At 43.7% G+C, this 10,714-nt stretch overlaps 1 protein-coding gene and 1 long non-coding RNA gene across 2 annotated transcripts in view; one reads left to right on the top strand and one right to left on the bottom strand.

The window, feature by feature from the left end:
* Positions 1 to 2,446: 2,446 nt before the first annotated feature.
* On the top strand, positions 2,447 to 4,495 carry LOC310792881. Its single transcript, XR_014553504.1, has 4 exons — positions 2,447 to 2,596; positions 3,493 to 3,552; positions 4,010 to 4,057; positions 4,297 to 4,495. It is a non-coding gene; the product is annotated as an uncharacterized lncRNA (long non-coding RNA).
* Positions 4,496 to 6,657: 2,162 nt separating this feature from the next.
* The window catches only part of tfr2 (transferrin receptor 2), a gene marked incomplete at both ends in the record, with an annotated part of 19,050 nt that continues 14,993 nt past the window's right edge, over positions 6,658 to 10,714 (bottom strand). Inside the window, 3 exons of the mRNA XM_083654691.1 lie at positions 6,658 to 6,906; positions 8,343 to 8,483; positions 10,144 to 10,368. Coding sequence (XP_083510817.1) covers positions 6,658 to 6,906; positions 8,343 to 8,483; positions 10,144 to 10,368 — 615 coding nt within the window. The remainder of the gene's footprint in view (positions 6,907 to 8,342; positions 8,484 to 10,143; positions 10,369 to 10,714) is intronic.

Genomic DNA, 10,714 nt, shown 5'->3' with positions numbered 1-10,714 from the left:
GATAGAGGTGACTCACGAGGTACAACTTTGTTTTGTTTGTTTATTTCTGAGACTGTTTGATTTAAAGATAAACTAAAGAGTAATTATCCATTTATTTTATAATTGCACTTTGACTTAGATGTTGCCAGAATAAGAGGTCGGAAGTACTGTTGAAATAAGGATCTAATTTTCTTTGGAAAGTAACGAAGGGTATACGGTTAACAGAACAAAAGGGTTAACTAAGAATAATTTGGGTTATAAAGGTTGAAGGTTTGTGGAAACAACTGAACTGAATGTTTACAGAAAATAACTGAACTGAAATAACTGAACTGAAATAACTTTATTTTATTACATTTAATTTACATAACAAGGGAACACTAACTAAAGAAAATAAATAATAATTCCCTTTAAAAGTTATAAGACTGACTACAGGTCCATTCTTGTGTGTATGAAGAGTTCACTAAGGTATCTTCTCTGGAGTGGGGGCATCTCACGTATCGCTGTAGAGTCGCATGGGAGGGAGGTGTATGAGGTAGGTCACACCACCTTATTGACACACACACACACACACACACACACACACACACACACACACACACACACACACACACACACACCCCTAGGTTGTCGCCGTGATTCATGTAAACTCCTGGGGCCCAACTCATGTTACTCCGTATAGACGTACACGATATCTAAGAGGTGAATTGAGTCGGGGGAAAGGGCTAGGACCCTTTTGTATTCTCAGCCATCCAGAGTAAAGATAAATACGCACCCCCACTACACGGGCGAGTCCCGCCCGTTACATAAATATATCAAAAGTTGTTTTATTTGCGTTTAACGTTGGAAAGGCAGCAAGTTTTTTTTTATCAAATTAACCAGCTTTTTGCTTAAAGTTTATGTTGAGATAGAGAGGTCAAATGCCACGTTTTGGAAAAGTGATAATATGCAATGTATTGGGTCCAGACATGTTAATATTTTGCATGTCCATGAATTCTAAAAACATACAATGCCCACATTTTATCCTGGTGATTTGGTTGCAGCCCTAATCATATCTTAGCTTATATTAAAACTGCAGTGTGTGGTTTCTGTGCATGTCATAAACTTAACCACAGTCTGGGTCACAATCACTACATTGTTACAGCACACCATCTGTGTGTGTGTGTGTGTGTGTGTGTGTGTGTGTGTGTGTGTGTGTGTGTGTGTGTGTGTGTGTGTGTGTGTGTGTGTGTGTGTGTGTGTGTGTGTGTGTGTGTGTGTGTGTGTGTGTGTGTGTGTGTGTGAGTTTGCCCTACCATTCTCATGTATAGAAAGAAGTCTAATGTCTTTAGCAGCTGTCTTCATCAAAACTCGCCCGGGGACCTTCATTGGACCATCATTGGACCAACTTCAGATGTTGTCGCCACTGGTCGGATGACGATCTTCTGCATGTTTTTAGTGGGGGGGGGGGGGGGGGGGGGGTTATGTACGGAGGAACCCCCTGGGGGGTACGGGGAGAACATGCAAACTCCACACAGAAAGGCCCTTTCGACGAGATAGCCCACCTGGGCAGTAGGCACTGAAGATATGGGGGGGTCACAACTCCAGCGCCCACAGCGTCCCAGGTGAGAATCGAACCCAGGACAGTTGATACATAGATAGACAAGGCCCTGCGGATTGCAAAGGCCAAGCCTGTGTGTGACGTGCAACCCACAAGCCCAATACACCAATGTGATGAACTAACTATTTACACTGTACACACCCCACAGACCAGCCAGTACCACCAGACACGGGAGCTCCCACGCCATCCTGTCCAAGAGAGGCGGGAAGACAGAAAACATGTCATGTGGGGCCAACGAGGGGCCACCAAGAGTATAACCTCACCCCTTCCACCTGCAGCGATCGGAGGAGAGGTTGGAGAAGAGTGAAAGGCGGTAGGGTGTACACCCCAGGGGGTGGGCTGTGGTTCCTCAGGGAAAAGAAGAGGCGCCAGTGAGTCGACTCTCTGGAAGCTGCCAGATCGAATCCCGCCGTGCTGAAGTGACACCAGATCTCGCGGACCACCTGAGGATAGAGTCTCCACTCCCGCGGGAGTGAAGGGAGCGCAAGGACTGCATCCATAACCCGGGTGAATGTCTGGGGAGCCGGGGAGATACCGAAGGACAGGACCAAAAAGGTGAAAATAATACCAGCTGGTAACAATTCAACTCACACACACACAAGCACGCGCGTGCGCACACACACACACACACACACACACACACACACACACACACACACACACACACACACACACACACACACACACACACACACACACACCCTAGATATTATTAGTCTGGCCGTAACCGCAGTGTGTGGGAGTGTTTGTGGTTTTGTGATGTCATTTGCTGTCCTGTGAGTGCCGTGCTGTGATTGGTCCATTTGGGAGACGAGAGGAGTTTAAATAGGAGTACAGGTACCAGACCGCTCCGCTGCATTATATGTTACCAGAGAATTACTGCATCACACAGATGTGGAAATACTACAGAACAACTATAGAACAACTATAGAACAACTATAGAACTACTATAGAACAACTAAAGAACGACTAAAGAAGACTACTGAACAAGGACAAGGGCCTGATCGGCAACAGAACTGTGTGAGTAAAGAAGAATAACTTCAGAGTGTGTCTAATTATTAGTTGTAGTAGTAGTATTAGTTCTAGTAGTATTAGTTGTAGGTAGCAGTATTATTATTTGTAGTATATTGTTGTTGTTGTTGTAGTACTATTATTAGTTTGAAGTATATTAGTTGTAGCAGTATTATTAGTTATAGTAGAATTAGTTGTAGCAGTATTATTAGTTCTAGTAGTATTATTGTAGTAGTATCATTCCTTTTAGCAGTATTATTAGTTCTAGTAGTACTGTATTATTAGTTCTAGCACTATTATTAGGTCTAGCAGCATTATTAGTTCTGGCAGTATTATTAGTTCTGGCAGTATTATTAGTTTTAGCAGTATTATTTGTTCCTGTAGCAGTATTATTAATTATAGCAGTATTATTAGTTCTCATATTATTAGTTGTAGCAGTATTATTAGTTTTAACAGTATTATTAGTACTAGCAATATTCTTAGTTCTAGCAGTATTAGTTCTAGTAGGATATTAGTAACAGTTTATTATTAGTTGTAGCAGTAATATTAGTTCTAGCAGTATTATTAGTTATTAGTTCTAGCACTATTATTAGTTACCGTATATTAGTATTATTTGTTATAGCATTATTATTAGTTCTAGTAGTATGTGTTGTAAGATTATTAGCAGTAGTATTAGTTGTAGTTGTAGCAGTATTATTAGTTCTAGTATTATTAGGTGTAGCAGTAGTCATCAGTAGCCTACTAATAGTCTGTCAGTTCAACAGCTCTCCTCTGTGTTTATATACAGTAGATCCAGTGTCACTCCTGACTGTTAGTCATGGTGATGGTTTTGCATTGAAGCTATTTTGTGTTGATATTTCATATCTTTATATTTGAACATGGTCATGCCTCTCCTCTCTCCTCAGGAGACGATGAAAGTTGCTCTGGTTTTGATGTGTTTGGTGGGTCTCAGTCTGACCATGACAGTAAGTAATAATAATAATAATGATGAAGATAATAATAATAATAATGTTTAATTTGTAATGCACTTTTGATTAGAAGTACATCTGAAAGTTCTACAGAGTAAAAGAAAAGAAAAAAGTAAAATAAATAAAAATAAAAGTGTACTCTGTCTGTCTGCCTGTCATGTGTTCTCAGAATGTTTTTATGGTCTTTTGTTAATCGTATTTTCAGTTACAGCATGTTTTGAGCATTCTGTAGCATGTTTATTGTGTATTTTTATTTGTCAGAATGAGCGCTGGCAGTGAAACATCTTGGAAACACTGTCTGACAAGAAAACAATAACAGCCAGAATAAACAAGATCAAAGAGAAACATGGTTTGATTTATTTTCATTAGAATTATTTTGATGTATTTGTCTCTCTCTCTGTCTATCTTTCGCTCTGTCTCTGTCTGTCTGTCTGCCTGTCTGTCTCTCTCTAAGGTACACAGAAGACGAGTAGCCAGGTCAGACAGCTCTGAGGGAGATGGGGTTAGTACACACACAAACACACACACACATTGTGGGTGGACTTGGCGCATTCGACTCCTTTGACGCTTTATGTGATTTCCAAAATAAATGTTTCAACCAAGAGTGTGTGGGCTCTAGGCTGCTAACATACCTGACGTAGCCTTGATGAACTACGACCTACAGTAGGCAGTCGAAAACGGCATTTCTCCGCCTGTACGTTTGTTTGATGCACTAAACTCTTTGTTTTTCTTTCCAAACAGAGCAACTCCAATGATGCCAGTGATGAAGAAGAGGCTGGAGGAGGACAGAGAGGAGGAAGGAAGGAAGGAGATGAAGAGGAGGGAAAGGGAGAGAAAGGAGAGAAAGGGAAGGAAGAAGATGGGCTGGGGAAGAGAGGAGGAGCAAGAAAGGAGGAGAGTGATGAAGAGGAAGAAGAGAAAGAGGAGGAGCATGGGAAGAGAGGAGGAGCAGCAGAGGAGGAGAGTGATGAAGAGGAGGAAGAGGAAGGAGAGGAAGAGGAGGAGCAGGGGAAGAGAGGAGGGGCAGCAGAGGAGAGTGATGAGGAGGAAGAGCAGGGGAAGAGAGGGGCAGCAGAGGAGAGTGATGAGGAGCAAGAGGAAGAGCAGGGGAAGAGAGGAGGAGCAGGAGAGGAGGAGAGTGATGAAGAGGAGAAAGAGGGAGGAGATAGGAGAGCAGGAGGAGGTGTGGAGGGAGAGAAGGAGCAGGGGAAGAGAGAAGGAGCAGGAGAGGAGGAGAGTTATGAAGAGGAAGAGGGAGGAGAGGAAGAGGAGGTGGGGAAGAGAGAAGGAGCAGGAGGGGAGAGAGGTGAAGAAAGAGACGGAGAGGAAGAGGGAGGAGACGGGAGAGGGGGAAGAGGAGGTGTGGAGGTAGAGGAGGCCAGTGGAGAAGTAGGTGAGGCAGGAGAGACAGGGGGTGAGATAGAAGAGACAGGCAGTGAGACAGGAGGAGGTGAGACAGGACGTGAAACAGGAGGAGGAGGTGAGGCAGGAGAGACAGGCGGTGAGACAATAGGAGGAGATACAGGAGTTGAGACAGGGGAGACAGGAGGAGGAGATACAGGAAGTGAGACAGGAGGAGGAGATACAGGTGTGACCAGAGAGACAGGGGGGCAGACAGGAGGAAGTGGGACAGGGGAGACAGGGGGTGAGACAGGAGGAGGTGACACAGGTGAGACAGGAGGAGGAGATACAGGAGGTGAGACAGGAAGTGAGACAGGGGAAGAGGCAACACAGCCAGCACCTCCTGCTGTTGATGAACGGGAGAAAGTGTCATTATAGGTGAGACAGAAAGAGCCCCCTGCTCGTACTTTCATACACACGGGTACTTTTTACCGCCTAGGCGATGCAAAATGTAACACTGACACGGTGACCCGGGGGGTCTATTACATTTACACACTTTGGACAGGACAGACCGCCCACTGGACTAAAATATTAACACAATGACTAAAATATTAATAAACAAGCATTAATATGTGTGTGTGTGTGTGTGTGTGTGTGTGTAGAGTCACATGATGAAGCAGAGCCAACCAGAGGAGACAGACAGGCTGATCCAGACAGACACGAGCCAATCAGAGACAGACATCATCGATCAACTGCCTGCCATCTTCAATATGTGCAGTGATCCCGTGCCAATCTGATATTTAGCATGTCAAATGAATGTTAAACAATTTTTTGTGATTTTTAAAAATGCAAAAAAGGGTTACCAATTAATCCATTATGTGAAATAAAAAAGAAAGAAATATTTTCATGTGTAGCCAAAAATTAATTATCTGTCAAATATGTTTTATAAATTCACTTATTTAATGATGATGATGATGATGATGATGCTGATTATTATTATTTTATCAAATGTCTTTGGATTTTATCCTATTTTCCCCCAATTGTACTTTGCCAATTCCCTCTGCTGTCCCAGTCATTGCTCCACCTCCTCTGCTGATGTGGGGAGAGTTGGAGAGTAGCATGCTTCCTCTGATAAATGGGCAGAAGCCAGCCGCTTCTTTTCACCTGACAGCGAGGAGCAGGACGTAGCACATGGGAGGATCACGCTATTCCCCGCAGTTCCCCTCCCCAAACAGGCCAGACCGACCAGAGGAGGCGCTAGTGCAATGCAGGACTCATACCGCATAGGCTTCCCACCCGCAGACACGTAGGCGAGTGCTAGTTATTTGACTTATTATTAAAAACAGAATAATGGAAAGGAGTTACTAGTTGCCTCATACCATTTCTTTTATTTCTTATTTTCACTGAACTAGTCTAGAATTATTTCAGTACAGGCTCCATATTTTCCACTTGGTGATGTCCTTCACATCAGAAGCAAACACAGAAGTTGAAGAGTTACAGTGGAAGTTAAAGCACAGCTCACACAACCTCCTACTGTAGAAACTACCTAGCAACAAGGGAAGTCCTCGAATTTAGCATTGTTTGTATTTTAAGTGGTCAGTGCGCCATCTGGTGCCCAAAACAAGTATCACGTTTCCCTGAGTGTAAAAGAAACAGGGTGTGTGTGTGTGTGTGTGTGTGTGTGTGTGTGTGTGTGCACGTGTGTGTGTGTGTGTGTGTGTGTGTGTGTGTGTGTGTGTGTGTGTGTGTGTGTGCGTACATTCAGTGTATGTGCGTGTTGTCTATATTCCAGACGTCTCCGCTCAGGGCGTTGGCGGCACCCTGCAGCGTCCAGGTAAACAAGGCCAGTTGCCGGCGGAAACGTCCCTCGTGGAAGCGTCCGGGGTCGGAGGTCAGCAGGGCGAGGTGCTCAGTGAGTGCACTCAGGGTATGCTCGCCTCGGCCGTGGATCACGTGACGAAACGGCGTCTCCACTGCTGACACGTACTGAGACAGGAAGTAGTACTCCACCTGAGAGAGAGAGAGACACACAGACACACACACACATTTTTAGGTCAAGGACACTTTGGCATTTGATAATTTATTGGGGAATCACAGGCAAAAGAAGGTCTTCCGTTCGATTCCCGCCTGGGACGCTGTGTCCCCAGTCCCCACCACCATGTCCTCAGTGCCTACGGCCCATGTGGGGTCGTCAAAAAGGGCCTTTCTGTGTGGAGTTTGCATTTCTCCCCGTGCTCCCCTCGGGTTTCCTCCAAATAGGAACCCTCCACTAAAAACTTACAAAAAAATAAAATAAAATAGACTAGTTCTAATCCCACAGGTACACGCTTTTAAGATCTGCTAGTTACTTAGTTAGTAGCTTAGCAGTTAGCAATGGCTTCTCTCTCCCTCTCAGTTTAATTTCTATCGAGGAAAATTATATTCAGGTTGTTTTATCCCCAAGCCACACATCGATTAATACACTGTGTTTAGCTGCTTATATTGATCAAAGACACTGGAAACATGAATTTGTTTATCTGCTGGGTCGCATGTAGGAAATCCACAACTTTCTTTTAAGGGCACAGCGGCCATTTCAAAACAGGGCATACTAAAATGGCCGTGTGGGTAGTTAATAAGGGGCATTGTGGCCACACCCTGAGGCAATGAGGCATCCATGGCACTGGCCGTTTGGCCTTGGTATAATTCCTGCCCTGTGGTAGTCGTGGTTTTGTCAGTATTTGCAGTAGCAGTAGTATTGTCAGTATTTGCAGTAGCAGTAGTATTGTCAGTATTTGCAGTAGCAGTAGTATTGTCAGTATTTGCAGCAGTGGTGTATAAAGTACTAGAAAACCATACTTAAGTAAAAGTAAAGATATCTTCCCAGAAAAAGACTTTGGTAAAAGTCAAAGTCACTCATTAGAATATTACTTGAGTAAAAGTCTTAAAGTACTTGATATTTTCTGTACTTAAGTATCAAAAGTAATTTTCTGATATTAAATGTACTTAAGTATTGAAAGTAAAAAGTACAAGTAAATGCTGCAAAAAAAATCAAGCAAAAGACATCCCTGGGCTTAAGTGGAAGTCTATTTCTTCTTCTTGACTTTTATAGCCGGTGGCAAACAACGTTATGTTGCATTACAGCCACCAAATGGAATGGCGTGTGGATCGTGATTAACGTAACTTACAAACTAGGAGCACTGATTTGCCAAACCTGATCGCTTGCAGGCTACGCAATTTCTTCTGATTTGACTTTGTAACTAAGATGCTTGGGGGAAATGTAGTGGAGTAAAAGTATCCATTTTATTTGAGAAATGTAGTGGAGTAAAAGTGAAAGTTGACAGAAATATAAATACTCAAGTAAAGTACAGATACTCAGAAAAAATACTTAAGTACAGTACTTAAGTAGTTATACTTAGTTACATTACACCACTGATTTGCAGTAGTATTGTCAGTATATATATGGGTACCCTCATGATGCGTGTGTTTAGGCAGCGCGCGATGCTCGGCTCGTGCAGGTCGCTGTAGTCGATGGCTCTCTGCAGAGTCTCTGCTGCTCTGCTGAAGTCTCCTCTGGCACTGAACATCCACTGAGGGGACAGACCTCTGGACTGCACACAGACAGACAGGCAGGTAGGCAGACAGGCAGGCAGACAGACAGACAGACAGACAGACAGACAGGCAGACAGACAGACAGACAGACAGACAGACAGACAGACAGACAGTCAGCCAGCCAGCCAGCCAGACAGACAGGCAGGCAGGCAGGTAGGCAGACAGACAGCCAGGCAGGCAGACAGACGGAAAGACGACAGACATTTAGTAAATTATGGTCCCATTTAGAGTAAAATAGATGATAAAGCAGAATATGCTTTGGGGTGTGTGATTGACAGGTCGCCTGTACAATAATCCCGCAGCTCACCGATCACGGACCTATAGCAGGTGGCTATAAGGTTGTCGGCTGTCCGGCTTAAAAAGAAAAGAAAAAATAAATAGAAAATAAAAAGATGGCGACGGTCAAAATGCCAAACTCGAGGCTTCAAAACAGGAGTCCACAAACCTATGGGTGACATTGTGGTGAAACTCATTTTATTTGTGTATATAAATGTATAAAAATACGATGTATCACATGTTGATAAAATACCATGCAATACATCCTCCTTGGCAGAGGGGGCGCTGTTGCTATTTAGGTTGCTTGCACCCTGACCTCTTCTTAGCTTCTACTACTTCCTGTCTATTGGGTATTGATAAGGGTGTTGTGCCCATAGATATATATAAAGGCTAGATAGCTTACCCGCGCTGCCGGCCAATGGAGAGCGACGTCGTCACATGGCGGCCATCTTGCTACAGGGAGCTACTAGGAGTTATGAGCATCTGTTGTTGGGTTAGTATGGCAACATCATATGATCATAACTCCTAGGGAAATGGATGAAACTGCATGAAACTTTGTGCCTGAATCCCTCTCATGGCATAGATGCTTCGGTTTAATTTTGGTGTAATTTGGAGCCCATCAAAAAAATAGTGTTTTTAGTGTTTTTTTTTTTTTTTTGGTCCATCTCGGGAACGGAATATGCTTGTAATAAACCAAACCGTTTGTAAATCCGTCAAGATTTCAGCGAGTTATGAGTATTTTTGTCTGTGCAGGTCAACAGCTACCATAGAACGTACCAGAAAGGCACTGTAGCAAGATGGCGGCCGTTCAACGACGCTGCTGACTCCGCCTTAAGCCATCTAGCCTTTATATATATCTATGGTTGTGCCCATAGATATATATAAAGGCTAGATGGCTTAAGGCTAACTCCTAGTAGCTCCCTGTAGCAAGATGGCCGCCATGCGACGACGTCGCTCTCCATTGGCCGGCAGCGCGGGTAAGCTATCTAGCCTTTATATATATCTATGGTTGTGCCCTGCTAGAATCGAGGTTGTTAGCTAAGGTAGCCAAAGGGTTAACTAACTCCATCATCCCATGATCAAGTTTTCTGTAATAAACCATTATGCAACGTAAGGAAACTAGTCTTTAATGAGTGAAATAGATTTATTTGATACAATTTGGAGGCACTGCTGGGATCAACTTTAGGATCAGTCAAGGAACAGAAGCTTTCTTCTTGTGCTCCTGCTGGGACAGCAAACTACTGAAGAGAAGTATTTTGCCTTGCGGTTGTATTTGCAATATTACAGAAAACAAAGCCGCCATGGAGGTGACGTGCACATTTTATATACTCTATGGTTCATGTGTGTGTGTGTGTGTGTGTGTGTGTGTGTGTGTGTGTGTACCTGCAGCTCTGCAGTGTGTTTGTTGAGCTGAGCACTGAGCTGCAGTACAGTCTGGGCGTAGGAAGTGATGCGTAGCGGTAGGATGTGGTCGTGTGCCAATCGCAGCACCATCTCCCCCACCAGCTCGGCCAGGCTCCGCCCTGTGACCCCCAGACGACCCCCCAGCACCTCCTGCAGGCGAGACGCCACGTCCAATGCCGTGTTGACAAACGGATATGCCCGCTCCTACACACAAACAGAGATGGGAAGTAACTAAGTACAAATACTTTGTTACTGTACTTAAGTATGATTTTCACGTATCTGTACTTTACTGAGTATTTATTTTTCAGACAATTCTTTACTTTTACTCCCTACATTTTAAAACAAATATCTGTACATTCTACTCCTTCCATTTTCAAAACAGGCTACTTTTAATGCACGACAGATAAAAATGATGGAACGTTGTTTGTCTCTCTTGTCTCATGCTCTCCCAGCTTTCACGCATTATGTGCACCTTTTTTGTGGAAAAACCTCAAACTGTGTGTTAAAAAACATATATCACACAAATGTTAATCAAAGTATAGTCTTTATA

The sequence above is a fragment of the Poromitra crassiceps genome (assembly GCF_964638095.1).
Source record: "Poromitra crassiceps genome assembly, chromosome: 18".
NCBI classification, from domain to species: Eukaryota; Metazoa; Chordata; class Actinopteri; order Beryciformes; family Melamphaidae; genus Poromitra; species Poromitra crassiceps.
Note: the sequence above shows the minus strand (reverse complement) of the source record. Positions and strands in the feature narration are given on the sequence as shown.